General features: G+C 51.9%; 2 protein-coding genes across 11 annotated transcripts; one reads left to right on the top strand and one right to left on the bottom strand.

Moving 5' to 3' along the window:
• The first annotated feature begins 15 nt into the window (after window positions 1-15).
• On the top strand, window positions 16-7,478 carry Syde1 (synapse defective 1, Rho GTPase, homolog 1 (C. elegans)). Of its 3 annotated transcripts, NM_027875.1 has the most exons (8): window positions 16-178; window positions 1,737-2,078; window positions 2,235-2,879; window positions 3,059-3,273; window positions 4,523-4,649; window positions 4,861-5,021; window positions 5,665-5,890; window positions 6,069-7,477. In NM_027875.1, exons 1-8 carry the CDS (start codon window positions 91-93, stop codon window positions 6,476-6,478), a joined length of 2,214 nt encoding a protein of 737 aa, NP_082151.1. In that variant the 5' UTR covers window positions 16-90; the 3' UTR covers window positions 6,479-7,477. The 3 variants fall into 3 exon arrangements, 2 of the variants coding, with proteins under 2 accessions (NP_082151.1, XP_006514211.1); XR_001779604.2 differs by lacking the exon at window positions 3,059-3,273 and having other exon boundaries at window positions 22-178; window positions 6,069-7,478; XM_006514148.1 differs by lacking the exons at window positions 5,665-5,890; window positions 6,069-7,477 and adding an exon at window positions 5,310-5,658 and having other exon boundaries at window positions 22-178.
• On the bottom strand, window positions 7,478-17,636 carry Ilvbl (ilvB (bacterial acetolactate synthase)-like). Of its 8 annotated transcripts, none has more exons than NM_173751.4 (16): window positions 17,315-17,480; window positions 16,749-16,893; window positions 15,197-15,398; window positions 14,953-15,080; window positions 14,731-14,869; window positions 14,527-14,638; window positions 12,860-12,959; window positions 12,420-12,517; window positions 12,178-12,314; window positions 10,790-10,924; window positions 8,851-8,965; window positions 8,591-8,760; window positions 8,446-8,516; window positions 8,279-8,350; window positions 7,997-8,102; window positions 7,478-7,910 (listed from the first exon to the last, which is right to left on the bottom strand). In NM_173751.4, exons 2-16 carry the CDS (start codon window positions 16,881-16,883, stop codon window positions 7,732-7,734), a joined length of 1,899 nt encoding a protein of 632 aa, NP_776112.1. In that variant the 5' UTR covers window positions 16,884-16,893; window positions 17,315-17,480; the 3' UTR covers window positions 7,478-7,731. The 8 variants fall into 8 exon arrangements, with proteins under 8 accessions (NP_776112.1, NP_001346230.1, NP_001346231.1 ...); NM_001359301.1 differs by having other exon boundaries at window positions 17,146-17,467; XM_011243400.3 differs by having other exon boundaries at window positions 7,487-7,910; window positions 17,412-17,636.
• Between the last annotated feature and the right edge of the window lie 877 nt (window positions 17,637-18,513).

Here is an 18,513-nt window from a genome sequence, read left to right as displayed (position 1 = left end):
CTGGAGCGGGCCGGTGGGGGGGGGGGGGTAGGCGGGCGGGGCGGGCGGCCGCAGCCCCGGGGCGCGCACTCGGCCGGCCGCGGCCCAAGCATGGCCGAGCCGCTGCTCAGGAAGACCTTCTCCCGCCTGCGGGGTCGTGAGAAACTTCCTCGAAAAAAGTCAGAAGCCAAGGACCGCGGTGAGTGCGGGGACTCTCGGAAAGTAAGAGAAGGGAGCCCCACTCAGCCTCAGATCCCCAGGTCCCCGGTAGGGTACGCAGCGGGACCTAGTGGGTAAGCCGGGAGCGAGCCCTGATGCAAGAGAGGAATATGCACCGGATCTTTGTAAGGCTGGGGGGCTGGGGCGGGGGGCACGGACCGTTATGTGCAGCTGGCCTGAGATGCCAGCCCCAGGGATCCTTGCAAGGCCCCGCAGGGGGGCCTCACCCCTGACAGGAAATGGGGCCTCGAAGGGGCGCCCAGAGAGTGGCGGGGCAGGGGCGGGAGGTGAGGACAGCTGTGTGGCATCGACATGGCTGGGTGGTGGGCACCTCTCCTGGGTACACACTCCTGTACTAAAGAGAGGTCGTGCGGGGTTATATTTATTATTGCAGTCTTTTCCCCAATTCCATGCCACCATCGCTCCAGAGGCTGCAGCCGCACCTACTGTGGCCAGCCCCAAGAAACCGTCCTGTTTATTAAGACAGAGAAACTGAGGCACGTGGTTGTTGGGTGATTTGTCCCGGGCCTGTGAACTGACTTTAAACAATCCTCTGGACTATGCTACTGATGACAGAGACCTGAAACAGAGGGCCAAAGGGTGGAAATAGAAGATCCTTAAATCTGGGGGTCCACAGACAGCAAGAATGAAATGGAAAGGAACGAAAGCTGTATGGGTAGGGGGCTTCGGAAGGAAGCAGTTAAAGGAGGGAGGCCACTATACCAAGGACCTGACTCTTCCTCCCGGGCCGTTCCCAGGGCATCCCAAGGGTCCCAGGGCCAGAGAAGGGATCCGGGTGCCCACACATAAACACACACAGGAAATCGACCATGATGTCAGAGAAAGTAGAGCCAAGATAAGGGGGGCGGGGTAACGGGGCACTGACTGTAGAAATCTGGCTTGGGCTGAGGGGCAAGATCCAAGAGAACTTGTGGGCAGGATTTGGGAAATGGGAAAAGGGTGCTGAATGAAAAAGAAACCAGCGTTCCCTGCCCTGCCTTCCCAGCAGCAGCTACTAGGGCCTTGAGCAGGGCTACAGATCCTATTGTCTAAAGTTGCTTCTCACACTGAGCTCCAAGCTGGAAGGGGGTCGAGAAGAGAATATGATAATACTGAATCTCCTCATAAACAAGACATGGAGCATCAGGAAAAATGCCTTGCTCAAGGCCACTCAATGAGAAGGGGCAGGCGTAAGATTCTAGGATTAATGGAATGTCTGGGAGAGGGGTGACAGAGCCGAAATGTCCTGAGGTTCCAAGGACATTTGACCTGGACTCTTGAGGCTGATTCACAGTCCCTTTTGCATTACTAGGGGCTAGGGCAGGGGACCTTGAAGCTAGGACTGCAAAAGTATTAGCTAGCTGCTAGGACCAAACAAAACAGCTGGTTCCAAAGGAGGCAGTGGCTCCAGGCTAGCAAAGAGCTTCCTTGCTGTCGATTGGTTATGTGAAGTGAGGGCTGAAGCCAATTAGCTAGACTGCCTCCCTGGACCTCTGGGAACTTGAGAGTTGGGTCTTACCATCTTCATTCTCCACCAGGCCACCCAGCCCAGCGCTCAGAGCCCAAACCCCCAGAACCAGAACCTCGTGTCCTTGAAGGGTCTCAGGCTGGAGCAGAGGTACCACCCAGCCCCGAGACACCTCGAAGCCCCACTCGGGGGGCCTACCTGCAAAGCCTGGAGCCCAGTAGCCGCCGATGGGTGCTAGGAGGGGCTAAACCACCAGAGGAGATCTCTTTGGGGCCTAGGACACCTAGCAGTGGGGAGCCTGCTGGTGAGATTTGGTACAACCCCATCCCTGAAGAAGACCCCAGACCACCCGCACCTGAGCCCTTGGGATCACAGCTAGCTTCCTCTGAGCCAGAAGGCCCCAACATCCAAGGTAAGCACAAAGTGTTATATTCACCTACAAGCATGCACAAGCCTCAAACCCTATACTCCAGGTGTTCCTAAGCCTTATTATCCTCAGCCCCGCAAGGACCATAAGATTCATACTCCAATCCCAGGCCCTGGACTCTGAAGTTTGCTCTCCCTACAGGTGCAGCCCCTACCAGCCCCCCTACCAAAACCTCCCGTACCAAGTCCCCAGGCCCTGCCAGGCGCCTCTCAATGAAGATGAAAAAGCTGCCAGAGCTCCGGCGCCGCCTAAGCCTAAGAAGTACTCGCACAGGCCGGGATAGAGAGAGGACCGCCCCAGCAGGCTCTGTCATCAGCCGCTATCACCTGGACAGCAGTGTGGGGACTCCTGGGCAGGCATCAGTGGCTGGAGGGTCTAGGAGCCCAAGGGGTGGGTACCTCAGCGATGGTGATTCGCCTGAGCGTCCTGGAGGACCACCATCACCCACTGCCTTCCGGCCCTATGAAGTGGGTCCATCGGCCCGGACTCCTCCAGCTGCCCTCTGGGGGCGTCTCAGCCTGCACCTGTATGGGCTAGGGGGTCTGCGACCAAGTCCCGGGGCTACTCCACGAGATCTCTGCTGCCTTCTCCAAGTGGATGGGGTAGCTCGGGCCCGCACAGGGCCACTTCGAAGCGGACCAGACTTCCTGAGGCTGGACCACACCTTCCACCTAGAGCTGGAGGCTGCTCGTCTGCTGCGGGCCTTGGTACTTGCATGGGACCCTGGTGTGAGGCGGCACCGGCCCTGTGCCCAGGGCACTGTGCTATTGCCAACCATCTTTCGAGGTAAGACGTGGGACTTCCAGGAAGTAAGAGCAAGAAACAAAGACCCACCTAAGGGCCTCCTGTTCTCCCATGGTGCCCATGGTGGCTGGGCTTCATGATTGAGGGGTGTTCTAGATGAGGGGAGTCAGGACACAGAAACTTTTAGGATAAAATTGCCTCAGTCCTCCTTGCATCTTTAGGGTGCCAAGCGCAACAACTGGCCGTTCGACTTGAACCCCAGGGACTTCTTTACGCCAAGCTAACATTGTCGGAACAGCAAGAAGCCCCTGCCACAGCAGAGCCCCGTGTTTTCGGGCTCCCTCTGCAGCTTCTGGTAGAACGTGAGCAGTCCCCAGGCCAGGTGCCTCTCATCATCCGAAAGTGTGTGGGGCAGATCGAATGCCGAGGGCTGCGGGTGAGCTGGCTGCCCCCACTCCTGCTGCCTTAGACATACATACTCCTTGGAACCCCTTAAACAACACTCCCTCCCCAGCATCAGGACCCACGGATCATCTGTCCTTTTTATTACAAGAGCTTAGCCCTCATGGAGCTCAGTCTTTGGAGTGAGAAAGATGATTGGACTTTCATAAATGTCAAACTAGCTGGCAGGGGGGGTTAAGAAAGGAGGTAGCCAGGGGGAGTTAAGAAAGGAGGTAGCCTATCACTAACTCTCTTTAGTTTTTAAAAACATATTATTTGCTTGGTATGGAATATGTGTGCATCTGTGTGTACCACACCACAGTGCAGATATGGAGATAAAATAGTTGGTTCTCTCCTTCCATCATGTGGGTCCTAAGGATCAAACTCAGGTTGTCCAGCTAGTGGCAAAAATGCCCTTAGCCTCTAAAAAAAGAAAGAAAGAAAGAAAGAAAGAAAGAAAGAAAGAAAGAAAGAAAGAAAGAAAGAAAGAAAGAAAGGAGGTAGCCTAGTGTGGTGGCACCTGTCGAAAAAAAGAAAGGAAGGAAGGAAGGAAGGAAGGAAGGAAGGAAGGAAGGAAGGAAGGAAGGGGAGAGAGAGAGAGAAGGAAAGGAAAGGAAAGGAAAGGAAAGGAAAGGAAAGGAAAGGAAAGGAAAGGAAAGGAAAGGAAAGGAAAGGAAAGGAAAGGAAAGGAAAGGAAAGAAGCAGTAAGGAGGGGAGGGTATAGGACAGCTTAAAGCGGGCCCTCACTTCCTGACTTGCTTGGGTTAGTGTGAGAAGGCTTCCTGGAAGATGTGAACTGTGAAGTCAGAGGAAAGAGACTCTAGACAAGTGGTCCAACCTTGGGGAATTTAGAAAGCTAGGTTATGTGTCTCTGGTTTTGTTTTATTCCTAGTGCTGGGGATTGAACATAGGCCCTCATACTTGCTCAGCAAGCACTTTACTGTTGAGCTACACCCTCAGCCTTCATTTTATTTTTTGAGACAGGGTTTCACCAAGTTACCTAGGCTTACCTTGAACACACACTATATTATAGCCTAAGTGACCCTCCTGCCTTGGCCTCAGAGTGCTGAAGTACTAGGCCTGGCTCAGGGCCCCTGTGACAGCAATGGGAAGGCAGCCAGTGAAGATGCATGTGAATGGCCCTACCCTCCCAGGCCATCACATCCACAGTCACCCTTGTCCAAATATCCAGGCTTTGCTGTCTTATGGCCCTCCAGGAAGACGTTCTTTCTCTTTATCCCCAGGTAGTGGGGCTGTACCGTCTGTGTGGCTCAGCAGCAGTGAAGAAAGAGCTTCGAGATGCCTTTGAGCAGGACAGTGCGGCTGTGTGCCTCTCTGAAGATGTGTACCCTGATATCAATGTCATCACAGGTCAGCCATTTCTCCACTGCCTGCTCACTTCTTTCAGTTGTCACCTCCAGGCTGCTCTGGAGGCCTCCTGTGAACCCTCCTCTCTCCTGTCTGATCCTATTTTCATTTCTTATACCTGCCCTCTTCTCACTACCACTGTCAGCCCCAGTGACCCCTCCTCTGGCTTCAGAAGCCAGGGTACCTTAACCAGAGAGAACCCCTCTGTCCACAGGCATCCTCAAGGATTATCTTCGAGAACTGCCTACTCCACTCATCACCCAGCCCCTCTACCAGGTGGTGCTGGAAGCCATGGCCCAAGGACACCCAAGCAGGGCTTCCCTGGGTCCTGAGGGCACCAGAGGGCTCCTCAGATGCCTGCCAGATGTGGAGAGGGTGAGTCGGCCATGCTAGGAACTTTGGCTCATAGAGCAGCTAATACCAGTGTAGTGCTTTAAGCATGCCTAAGATGTAATCATCATACATGATCATCAATGCCAACAAGTACTTGATATTCATCTGTCAATTCCTGGGTTAAAAAAAAAAAAATCAAGGCTCAGTTTGGTGATTTGCCTGAGGTCAAACAGCCAGATCTGTCCAAACACAGGCTCTATCCAGGCACGGTGTTACACGCCTCTACTCCTAGCACTCAAGAGTCAAAAGCAAGAGGATTTCTAGTTGGAGGCCAGCCTGAGCCACATAGCCACTTCCAAGCCAGACTGGGCTGCCTAGCAAACTGAGCAAACAGATCTGCCAACCTAACACAAGCAAAAATACTGGCTGTGAGATCTTAGAAAAGTCCTTGAAATTGCCAAACACGGCATGGGTTGGAGTTCAAACCCTTCCATTCCAAAGCTAAATTGCTTTTGGTCTTAATCTCAACTTTGGCAAAATGCATTCCTAATACTAACCCCTCCCCTCTGGCTATGAGAACTTGAACTGAAGTGCCTCCACTCTAAGCCACCCCTGACTATCCTGCAAGTGCCACAAGGGTTCAGGTTTGCCCGCCTCGTGCCCACCCTAGCAACTCTCTCCACAGGCCACCCTGACGCTTCTTCTGGACCATCTGCGCCTTGTCTCTTCCTTCCACACCCACAACCGCATGACCCCGCAGAACTTGGCAGTGTGCTTCGGACCAGTGTTGCTACCAGCGAGACAAACACCCTCTCGGCCCCGGCTCCGTAGCTCTGGCCCAGGAGTCACCAGTGCTGTGGACTTCAAGCGCCACATTGAAGTCCTGCATTACCTGTTACAGTCTTGGCCAGGTGAACACCGCCCATCCCAGTCAGCCTCCCTTACACATTTATGCTTCCCTACTGACCAATCATGGGTTGGAATCTAAGGAGGGTCATGAGTGAGTTAAATTTGTAAGCTTGCCTCTCAAAAGGCCAATCAGGGACCACTCCCTTGTATCACAACTTATCCTCCTTTTGGACCCCGCAGATACCAGACGGCCCTCAGATACCCCAGATGGCGCAGTCGCACCGTATTTGAGGCCCAAAAGACAGCCACCTCTGCACTTGCCGCTGGCGGGCCCAGAAGTGGTGACTCGGCCTCGGGGCCGCGGAGGCCCCGAAAGTCCCCCAAGCAACCGCTATGCAGGCGACTGGAGTGTGTGCGGAGGCGATTTACTGCCCTGTGGGCGGGACTTCCTGTCCGGGCCTGACTATGACCATGTGACAGGCAGCGACAGTGAGGAAGATGATGATGAGACTGGAGAGCCGAGGGGCACTACCGACTTCGAAGATGAGTTTGATGCACCCTTCAACCCACACCTGAATCTCAAAGACTTTGATGCCCTCATCCTGGATCTGGAGAGAGAACTCTCCAAGCAGATCAATGTGTGCCTCTGAGCCCTCAAAGCAGGGGATGGACTCTGGTTACTAAGGAATTGCTTCCTGGTTGCTAAGGACCAGGTTCTGATTACTGGTGACTGGGTTCCAAGTTACTAAGGCCCTGATGACCTAAAAGGACCTGACCAGAGTTGCTCAGACTGAGCACCTGGTTGCTAGGGAGTTGCCAAGGGGCCAGCCTTCCATGCTAAAAAAATCATTCCCAATTCCTAGTGCCATTGTTTGGGGCCCTAGCTGCAGAAACCAGGCTCTTGGCATTTTCAGCACTGATGCCATGGCCCCTCTCCCGAGCATTGGGGCTTCTCTTGCTGCCAGAAACAGTTCTGCTTGCTAGGCTGGCCTCTCTTGCCTCCCCTTTGCAGGGGAACACCAATTACTGTGAGCATCACCCTGGGGTGTTAAAACATCCCTAGTCAACCCTCTTGCTGCTGCCAACCAAACCAGTATTAGCATTGAGCACTACACTCTCTCTCCCTCCCTTGAAGTATCTAAAGGCAATCATGGGATTCTACTTAAGGGAAACAGCACCAGACTCTGCCTCTACCTGTGAAAAGGTGGCCTGGAGCTTAGAGAGAAACAGGTGATTTCCCCTAACCCTCTCTTCTAGCAAAAACTCCGAGATGAATTTCCAACCAGCAAATGGAGACAGAGTCAGACCTTTCCTTTCCCCAGCAGCCCTTCCCCACCCTTGAAAAACTGAGCACTTAACTCCTCCCCTTTTGGAGGGACCCCACCTGAGGTATCAGGCTGGGGGATCTTTGGTACGGAAAATATTTATTGCCTCCATGCATGTGTGTCTGTGTGTGAGGATTCGTGTGCACTGGCCTGTGTGGAATGGATATGTGGAACTCTTTCAGGGACCATAGAGTGGGATAGGATTTTCCATTGCCTGGCACCCCAAAATCTTCCAATGGTGACAGAGTTAGGGCCCCTTCCTGTCTCCCACTTCTTTCCACCACTTCCATCTTTGTGAACAGTAAATAAACCAGTATACACAGATTCTGTGACTGAGTCCTTGGGCTCATATAGCCAAGAGATTTATTAATTTTGTAAGAGAGAGGGTACAGCTGAACCTTTTGGAAAGAGCTACCCAGGGTTGCCAAGGTGCCTCTTTGAGCTTTGGTTCCCCACCCCCACATTCCCCACTTAGAGGGTTAGACCTTATGAGACAAGCTCAGGACAGGCAAGGATGAAAACTCCAGGTAGACAAAGTCCTGGTCCAAAGAGGCAAGCACACTAACCCTGGATAGTCCCTATACAGAAATGGAGCCATCTCGGAAGTCTGTCCTCCCAATCAGGATGTTGACCACAACTGCATGACCATCCTGGCACAGCTGCTGGCCTTCACGAAGTACCTTGACCACTTGATCCTTATTGTCCCGTGAGAGTATCAATCCCTGGGCCCCCAGGCCCATGGCTGCCTTGTGATAATCTAAAAGAAAATATGTCAGGCCATAGCAGAGACACCCAGAGAGTTAACAGAAGCCCAGCTGGGCCCAAAACACCATGACACCTCACCAGTGTAAGCCAGGCTACAGGCTACATCACTGCCCAACCTGGGCACCTGCTCTCGAGAAATCTGGGTCCAACCTGCATCGTTTCCTACCAAGGCTATCACTGGTACCTGTTAGGGGAAAAAAAAAAAAAGGAGGCCAAGAGGCAGCCTTCAGCCTTCAAAAGTTTGACCAGCAACAAAACAGGGCCTGTGGCTCACTGAGGAAAAACCCCGACCCCCCCAGCCCCACCCTAAATGACATATCCCAGAACCCTCATAATCTTCCCTCAGGGCAGCCCAGTCACCTTATGTCTGACGAACGTGTCAAACTCAATGAGGCTGTAGCCAAAGGCTCCATCCCCAAACAGGCACCAAACCTGGGAGGAGCGGAGGGAGGGGGGGAGACGACCCAGGGCAGTTAGGGTAGTTCGCAGCCCAGAAGGCAGTTAGTCTCCCACATCCAATGCCTCACCTCAGCCTCCGGCTGACACAGCTTGGCCCCAAGTGCAAAACCTGCGCCAACTCCCAGAGTCCCAAAGGCCCCTAGAAAGATAAGAGCACACTGCTGTGAAGGGTGCACAGAATACAGGCTGCCCCTAGTGTGGGACTTTCCTTACCAGGATCGAGCCAGCGCAGAGGCCCTCTGGGCTGGACTAAGTAGGCAGCAGTGGCCACAAAGTCCCCTCCGTCAACCACAAGAAGTGCATTGTCAGGCAGAGTTTCCTCCACCTGCTGTAACACCCATACTGGGTTCAGGTGCTGTAATACAGGCATTAAAGCCTTATCCCTGCAACAGGGCAGCAGAAGTCAGTAGGGCTGGCTGCCACCAGCCCCTTCCCCTCCTTACTCTTGCCGTGTCCACTCGACCCAGACTGACCGATAGGTCTGCTCCTTCTGCTGGTCAGCTTTCCGAAGCTCCTCAGCCCAATCTGAAGACCACATCTGGCCCTGAAGGCCTTCCACCAGTTTTATCATGAAGGAGCCCACATCTCCTAGGAATGGAAGAAAGTATAGCTGTAGGACCAGCCACAGGATGGCAGCTTCCCCTTGCCCTTCTAACACCAGAGCCCCAAATAGAACAGGAAGCCAACAGCAGCATCTGAAAGGAAGGCGAGAAAATGGACCAGAAGTGTTCTTAGGACAAATCAGGTGAAGCCCCTCAAAGAGTCTCTGAGAACCCAGGAGAGGGTCCTGGCAAGATGGAGGCGAGGCCTGGGAAATGGGGAGTAGGGGATCTACAAACCCAAGCTGACCTCATTACCTCCCTGCTCCTCACACCTCAGTGACACCATCTGCCTCCAAAATATGTCATCCACCAAGGAAATCTTTCAAGCCCAAGCACATGGGAACTCACAGCAAACACTGAATGGCTGACAGCTTTCTTTCTCAACATCCATCCTGAATACCCATTCAGGGCTGTGTTTCTCACCCAGTCTGTTCTCCTACCAGGTCATATAATTGCTGTCCTGTCCCCTCCTCCATCTGTTAAATTCGCAGTACTGGGGACCAAACCCAGCGCCTAGAGCATCCCCAGTAAACACTCCAACACCTAACAAAACTATTTCATTTATTGACTTACCGTGTGTATAGATGGGGGGGGTGAGCAACACTGAGAGTGGGGGGCTCTGTCTTTCCGCCATGTGGGTTCTGGGGCTCAATTTCAGGTCATCAGGTTGGCAAGGGCGTGCCTTTGCCTTCTTAACATCTTGTCAGGCTCATTTCGGTTATGATTTTTTATTTCCTTGTTTATTTTGTTTTGCTTTGTTTTTTGAGATAGGATCTTACTCTGCAGTGCTTGCTGGCTGGCCTGGAACTCTACGTATAACAAGCTGGCCCTAAACTCAGAAATCTCCCTGCCTCTGCTTCCTTAGTGCTAGGATTAAAAAGGCCTGTGCCACCAAACTTAGCAAACCCCTGCCTCCCTGTTGGGCTTTTTTTTTTTTTTTTTTTTTTGAGATAAGATATCACACTGTAGCCTAGGCTATCCTTAAACTCAATGTTCGACCAGGGTTTGGCTCAAATTCTCAGTTGTTCCTCCTGCTTGATATTGGGATTATAAATGTGTACCATCATCACGGGGTGTGGTGGCACACTCTTTTAATCTCTACACTTGGAAGGCAGAGGGAGGCAGATCTATGTGAGTTCAAGGCCAAGCTGGTCTACATAGTGAGTTCCAAGTCAGCCAGAGCTACATAGTGAGACCCTGTTTCAAAACAAAAAAAAACCAAATATACACTACCATGTGTGACACTCGAGTTCTTTTTATTTTACTTTGAGATAGGTTTTGCTAAGTTATACCAACACACCTCTCTGTTCCCCCACCTCCCTCCCACCAAGTAGCTGGAAGCAAGCAACAGCATCCCCAGATTGTCCAGCTCCTCTTAACAGCTCTTCCCTGCCTCAGCCTGCTGCCCACCAACTTGTAAGAGGGACCTTCGCAAACACACAAGGTGGTACCACTTCCCCAGCTAAATCAAAGGGACCCTGCTGCCTACGCTACAAGAGAGCCCAGGTCCTTAGAACAGTGTCCAGAGGATGGCATGGCAAGGGGACAAAAATGAGGAGGGTAAGATTCACGGAGAGGCTGGTCCAGCTGAAAGCAACAGACAGCATTCAGGAGTTGTCACCTCAAAACCCCAAACCTCCCTCTGTGCCTACCCTCCCCCTCCGCTCCTTCAGAAGCACCCATTCAGTCCGCAGGCAAGTGTGCCTCAGGTTGCCCAAGTGGTCCAGACCTGATACTGAATCAAGCTAGATGCAGCAGAGGCAAGATGAAGACACCATGCACATGGTGGGGTCCCTTGGGGTACACTCACCCTGCACAGCCTCCTGAGGCTTCCAGAAGATGTCCGAGTTGAGCAAGAGATCATCCCGGTTCCGGTTGACAATGATGATGCTGCTCTTGCGGTTGAGGACCCGGCCATAAGACAGGCGGAAATCACACACAGCGCCTGAGGTGGCAATGAGCACTACCTCACTTCCAGCTCACTGTGGCACGCCGAGTGTACAACGGTCCCCATCCCTACTCTCCCTGCATCTGTGCCACTTGCAGGGACTTTCCAGCTGTTTACATGTATTGGGGAGAGGGGGGCTTCATGCACTAGGACAGAAGACAACTTGCCAATCTTCTACTCTCACTCTGTGAGTTCCAGGGATCAAACTCAGGTCATCAGATTTGGCAGCAAGCACTTTTACCCACTAGGCTATCTAGACAGCCTGACTTTACAGCTCTCGATTCTGGACAGGCTTTTCCTGAATGGCTCTGATAGAGCATGACAAAAGCAATGGTGTGCCACACTGAGACAAGAAGAACTCAAGAGGCAATGGAGATTGGGGCGTATGTAGCTCAGTAGTAGCACATGATACTTGTTCATCATGTGTAAGACCCTGGTTTTTAGGTTCTAGCCTCAAAACCACAAAGAAGAAAATAAAAATAGTAAGCACATTACCCCACCAGGCTGGTCTGCCAGGAGTGGCACTGGGGAACTGGGGACAAATGGACCTTGAGGGGTAGTGTGAGGAGCATAGGTGGAGATTCAGTTACCCAACCCAAGACATACCTAATTAGCCACGGGGACAGACACCCCACCTCCTACCAACTCCTGGCTCATATATGAGCCCAGCCAAACAGAGCATTGTTACCTGACCTACTGGTAAGACATGAGCAATCATGAACTTACCATAACCAATAAATACGGGGTACCACTATAGTCCTGTATAGCCTATCAACACCACTAAATATGGGGTACCATTATAGTCCCGTATAGCCTATCGACACTCCAGTCGGTAACAGTTCATACACACGACTGTGGCCTTGTGTCCCAGCCAACCACTGGCTTGTGTATGCACACTCAAAATCCACACAAAAAACCCACTTAGGGACACATCTCCAGGATGCAGTCTGCCTTAAGCAGTACACAGCTGTACAGAGCAAAAGCTGTTTTGTGCCTGATGGTATAGAAAATGCTTTGTGTAAAAAGGTATATAAGACACAGCAAGTGCCCACAGGGTTTACATCCTCTAGGGGAAGCCAGGTCACAGCACAAAGCTGCAGTCTGGGGTGAGTTTGCTCAGTGGCCTTTAGAAGAGAAGGGGGTGCATGCAGAGGAAGACAGATGAGTGATCACAACGGAAGGGTGCTACAGATGAGGACGGGCAATGTCAGGGCCAGATGAAGGGAAGGAAAAGAGGAGGCTGAGCCTACCTGCCAGGACAACAACATCTGCTTTCTTCAGAGCAGCGCTGCGGTTCTGCCGGATGTGGAGAGGGTGGTTGCGGCCCAGCAGCCCCCGAGACATCCCCCCTAGAAAGCAGGGGACACCCAGGGTCTCCACGGCAGCTCTGGCAGGGAAAGGGGTCCAGGTAGAACAGATGTCAGTATGGCCAAGGCCACTGGAACACCAGGAACCAAGACCATGATTTTAAGAGAGAGTGGGAGCTTTTTACCTAAGCTTGTTGGCAGGGGTCGGGGGCAGCAAGGCCTGGCTCCCCAGTACCAGCAGAGGCCTCTTGGCCCGGCTCAGGATCTCCACACAGCGCTGGACCTGGAGTGATAAGTAGAGACCAAAGAGCCATCCCACAGGTTGGCAAGACAGCTAGCAGGTAATAGCACTTGCCTGGAAAGCCTGAGTTGACGCCCCAGAACCCATGCACAAGCAGAAAGAGAGAACCAACTCCACAAAGTTGTACTCTGACCCCTGCATGACCCCCACATGCAGGCGGTGATACACAGACAATACACAAACACACATACATTTTTAAAATTATTAAAGGATCATCGTCGGGTTGCCATCAGCCCACAAGATAGAGGTCCCAGTGCTGGCCCAAAGACATCAGCAACACCTTGCCAAATGAGAGTCATAGGCCAGGAAAGAGAGTTAATTTACCTGCTGCGGAGATGCCTGGGGAATATCCAAGGGCAGAGGTCCCTCGGGACGAGGTTCCCAAGCCCCAACAAAGAGGTTGGCCAGGCAGTTCTGTAAATACCTGTGAGAACAGGGAGGAACCAGTTACCGTGGTGAATACAGGATTCTGGGGGTTGAGGAAAAGCAAGGGGGCAGGAAAGGAATCAGGGAGGACAAACCATAATACGAGACACTAAATGACCAAGTCTCCAACTCCAACCCTTCAGGAAGCCACCCTAACTTGACACAGTTCCCCGAAACACATTAACAGGTGGAGAATGCCAGCACAGAAACTAGGGTTGTGAGTTAGACCCTAGCCCTACAGCACCTCAGCTGTGTGACTTTGGTCCAGTTCCTTCAGCATTCTGATCTTCCTCCTCTGTAAAATGGGGATGTTCCCATATCTACCGTCTTAGGTTATAAGGCACATTGTGGTCTGGGAGTGTGGCTCAGCGGCAAAGGCCCGGTCTAGTACATATGAAGCCTCAGGTTCCATCTCCACCACCATTGCAAGGGAAGGAGAGAAACACTTTACAAAATGCAGGCTGTGGTTGTTAATGTTACCCATTCGGATCTTGCAGTGCCTCCTGTCTCCCTACACACTAGGCCTCAGGCCTTGAGTTTCTTAGACCCTGTGACACAAAAAGAAATCCTGCCCAGGCCTTGCCCTCAAGGAACACTCAATCTCACTAAAGACAGACACACAGGAAGCAGTCAGAGCTCAGAGCCAACACCTGTTTTGTCTGTTAAAGGCATGACTATAGGGAGTTAATGAGGCCAAGAAAAAAAGGAGGGGGTGGGGGAACTGTGGTTTAAAAAGGAGAGAGAATCCGGCACCAGGGATACTGAGACAAGAGGACTCACACTAATACTGAGCCAGCACGGGTACAAAGCTACCTCCTCTCTCATAAAACCATTAAAATTAAAAATATGTAAAGGAGAGTCAGGGAAAGAGCCAGTCTTCCAAGTGACACTGAGAGAGAGGACAAGGAGAGAAGAGGACAGAAAGACCAGGAGATCAGGGAGTCTTAACAAGACTAGACCTGGGGCACCTGTCTGTGATTCCAACATTTGAGAGGCTGAAAGAGAATTTTCAAGTTCCAGAACAGTCTGGGCTACACAGAATCTGGGCCGGAATTTTTTGGGCAAGGCCACAAAACAAAATCCCTTTGCTTGATCTGGCACTCAAAACAATTCTTGCACACCAGAGCATAAGAACCTGAATATCTTGTCCACTGATGTCACCTCCTGCCTATTCTGCTATCTAGCACATAGATCTGGCCACTAAATATTTGAGAGGGAAGGGGCAAGAAAAAGGAAAGGGAGAAGCTAGAGATAACTAGGTGGCAGAGATGGAGGAAAAGAAGAAGGAAAAGGAAGACAGGGAAATCTCTCAAGCTCTATGCCTGCCCATCTCCTCTTTCTGATCATAAGGGCCATGCCTTGCTTTGCTGGACCTACCAAGTTCCCTCCTGCCTCAGGACCTTTGCACATGAGTTACTTTCCCAGGAAAACTTTCCCTAGAGCTGGCTCCTCCAAGCCCATGTGAACTCAGTGAATGAGACAAAGAAAGAGGGATACATTTAGGAAGACGACCACAAAAGAGGCAAAAGAAGGAAGAAAGCTATAGTGGGGATAGCAGGACTCACCAGACAACCACACGGCCCATGAGGCTATTGGGCAACTTGGTTGGTATCATCTCCTTCTCAACCATGAAGTAAGGATATAGTACATCAAGAGGCAGCTCCACAAACACTGGACCTGCAGGGTAGGGAGGTTCAGTCTATGGCACCTGTTGCAGCAACCCCCAAGCTTCAGGGCTTGATTACTGTCCAGCTCCCTCCTCCACCTACCTGGGGTGCCTGACTGGGCAGCAGCTATTGCAGTCCTCAGGGTAGGTACAATGTCCCGTACCCTTCGCACAGAAGCACAAAACTTGCAGAGTGGCCTGAACAGAGACATCTGATCAATGGCCTGAAGTGCGCCCCGTTTCTGGCAGAGAAGGCAAGGGACAGTTATCAGATAAGCTTGAGAAGCCGTCTTGGGGACCCCACCTACCCTTAAGGACTAGGCACCTGCAGCAGGGTGCTGGCAGCTCCACCCAAAAGCAGGACTGGGGACTGTGCCACTTGTGCATTCTTCACTGCAGTCACAGTGTTGGTGAGGCCAGGACCGGCTGTCACTGCTGCCACACCCACTGTCCCTGAAAGAAAGAGCTGGTGACAACCATGCCATCCTCCCAAACATCGTCCTACCCCAAACCCCCTGCCTCTCATTCACAGGGGCCATGTCACTGTCCTGCTAGTCCCTGGTCCTTACCAGTCAGGCGGGCCACAGCATCAGCAGCAAAGACAGCAGTGACCTCGTGGCGTGTGTCTACCACTCGGATACCCAGCTTCTCACAGGCCACCAGCAGTGGGGAAATGTGCCCACCGACCAATGTGAAGACAAAGCGTACACCATGGGCTCGGAGCACAGCTGCGACACTCTCTCCACCATGCCGGATGCTTGTCTTGTCCACCTGGGTCAAAGGAGATGAGGAACAAGACAGTCAGAGGCCAGCCCAGGAGCAGGTACAAGAACAGGCAGGGGTAAGGTCAGAAGACAGACGAACTTAGATTCTGGTTAGAGACATACCACTTTAAATCCAATTCAGAGAAGGGTACACTGACTTAGCAAATTTATTGTTCTCTTTGTCCTACAGCTAAAAATGCCAAGACTTGCCCAAGTGATAGACTCCAACAGAAGAAATGTTCTTTTTGAAACTGTACTGAGGATTGAACCCTGGGCATAGATAGTGTTAGACAAGCACTCTAACCACTGAGCTATATCATCAGCTTTTACTAGGACAAGGTCTCACGAGGCTTTGAACTCCTTATGTAGCTTAGGCAGGGCTTGAATTTGTGACCATCTCTCCCCAGCCTACCAAGTAGCAGACTGAGATAAAGCCTATGTTCTTAAGTGGCTCTGGAGATTATAATGCCTGCTCCAGAGATACTGGGCCAGTTGAGAAGAAAGGAGATAGAGGTTAAATCTACAGAGAATCCAGGAGAGCCTGGCAAGAGGCAGAAGGCCCCTGGCTTAGATGTGTGCCTGCTTCCTAGTATCCCTGCAGGGCCTGGCACTTGGAGTGCTAACTCCATCCAGCCTATTGCCTCCCTCTGCTAGTGAGGCACAGGTCCAGCTGACATGCTGCCAGCAGCCATATGCCTAGCACGGAAGTGACTCCTGGCACAGACTACCCTGAGCATCCAAGCCTCAGTAGCTTCACGATCCCTACATACTTCAAGGTCAGTGGCACTGTCCCTGTCTAGAAGAAAAGGGACTGGGTAAGGGCAAGAATTTCTCAGAATGGAACAAGTGGTTTATAAGTATGACTTGTGGGGTCAGCTTTTCCCAAATCTGTCATCTAGAGAAAATACTAAACTTCTCTGTAGATCATTTGCCTCTTGTGGGCACAAGGACAGAAATTATAGCACTTACTTTGGTGAAGATGGTACGAAATATGCTAAGACAGTTCCTCAGAAGGGCTTACTATCAGAGCCCATTCCCTCCCCTGCCTACCTTCAGCCCACCAATCTCACTATGTTTAAAAGGCCTGCTCTGTTAAAATGACTCAGGCCCCTGGGTATGGAGGTAGGCGGAGAATGTGTGCTGTCCAGACAACGACAATTTCCCCATTATCTCGTACTAGTTACAAAGTCCAGGCCCATATACAGTTTGGCAAAGGGACAGAGCTCTGTAAAGAATCTCCCAACCAGCCACTTCTAGACTAGCTGGGACTCGCTTTCCACACCTGCACAGTGGATGAGCTGGAGAAACACCTTTAGTGCCTTCCTCCTACCCCTAGCCCTCCTTCTACCCTAAGCACCTTGTGCATCAGCTGATAGAAGAGCCCCAGTCTGTGAGCGACGCCCAGCACGGCAGCCACCAGCGTCCCAAACGCCAGGAGCAGGAAGGAGGGGAAGAAGCCTCCCGCAGATGCAGCGGCCGCAGAAGTTTCCATGAGGCAGAACCTAAGTAAGAAAGCACAGAGCCAGAATCTTAGTACTATAATCTAATCCGGAAGCAGGATCGTCCGCCGGACCTGGGCCACACCTCCCCGACCTGCCAGGCCACGCCCACAGACGCATCTAGACTGGACTTAAAGCCACGCCCCAGTGAGGCTAAGTCCGCCCCCTGACGTCACCACCTTCAAACTAAAAGTAGGCCACAGCAGGTCAAGGCGATCGCAGTAGCACCGAAACAAGGTTGAAATTCCTACTTACCTATCTGTTAACGAGCCCATGCAGAACCCACCCTCCTCAACGCTGGACTGGGGCTCAGCGGAGAGCCCGCCTCGCGCTTACATCATTGAGTCGTAAGGCCACACCCCCATCGGATCGCGCAGCCTAGGGTACGCTCCCCCACCCTCCCCACACACACCAGACTCTTGACCTTTGGCCTTCAGCCGAGGTCACTTTTCAATAGGATGCGCCTTCAGCTCCACTACATAGAACTCCCTTCCACCCATCCCCAAACAAGGCCCTATGACCTTTGCCTATAGGAAAGGTCCCTGACTGCAGTGGAACTCTGCCGCTTCTGGGTCACGTGACTGGGGAGTGTGGAGTGGTGCCCCTTTTGCCCACTTGGCTCTGCAGCGCCCCGTAGTTCAACGAGACGCGCGTGCGCCAAACTGGAGTCTCGCTGAAAAAGCTATCCGAAAGAGACGTTTATCATTGGTCGCTTCTCTCTCTCGCCTCTAATTGGCTAACATTACACCGCGCCTTCCACACCCGCGAGAACCATCTCGCGGCACGTTCCACGGGCGTGGACTGTGACACACCCCCCACCCGAGCTCCCCAGAACCCGCATTCCCGACCGCAACATATGCAAGCCCCTCCCCTTCCTGGACCACTGTGAGGCTTTGCAGGATGTTTAGAGAACTCCCTAGTGTTTGGTGCCAGGCCGGTTCAGTCATTTTCCAGGTTTCCAGCATCTGGGGACCTTTTACAAACTCCGATCTGTCTTACAAATCCCTTTCTCCAATTTATGTCTTTTTCTTTGACTGGCTTTTAATCAGGACCATCTGTGTAACCAAGAGTTTTGAGCTATTTGTTGAAGCCTGAACAATGGATATTTAACAATGTAAACCAGTGTAATAGTATGTGCTTTTATTCCCACCATTCCGAGTTCAAGACCAGGCTCTTCTCCATAGTGAGTTCCAGGACAAGCAGGAGTGCATAGAGACCAACCAAAAATCACAATCGCTTCAGCTGTGTCATGTCCACAAGATAGCATTCCACAGCCTTTCTCCCCATCTTTTGGCTCTTATATTCTTTCCACTTCCTCTTCCTTGGTGTTCCCTGACCTTTGCAAGCCATGGTATAAATGCCCTGTTTAAAGCTGATCGTTCAGCCATCCCTTCTCAGCAACTATGGTCTCTGATTAAGTTCTGTGATGGAACATTTGCCTAGCACAGGCAAAGCCATGGGTACCCACAAAAACCTACTCAACTATTTTTAGCCAAACTACCGTATGAATTATTTATGCTTACTGGCTGTGAGCATGCCTCCAATTTCGTCTTGAATCAAACAAGGTAGGCTTTTCCCTGCCATTCCATAAGAGTTGTTTTGGGAGAGTGCAGGGGCTGGACC

Source organism: Mus musculus, chromosome 10 (assembly GCF_000001635.26).
Source record: "Mus musculus strain C57BL/6J chromosome 10, GRCm38.p6 C57BL/6J".
Classification (NCBI taxonomy): Eukaryota; Metazoa; Chordata; class Mammalia; order Rodentia; family Muridae; genus Mus; species Mus musculus.
The sequence above is the reverse complement of the archived record's forward strand: the minus strand, read 5'-3'. Positions and strand labels throughout refer to the sequence as shown.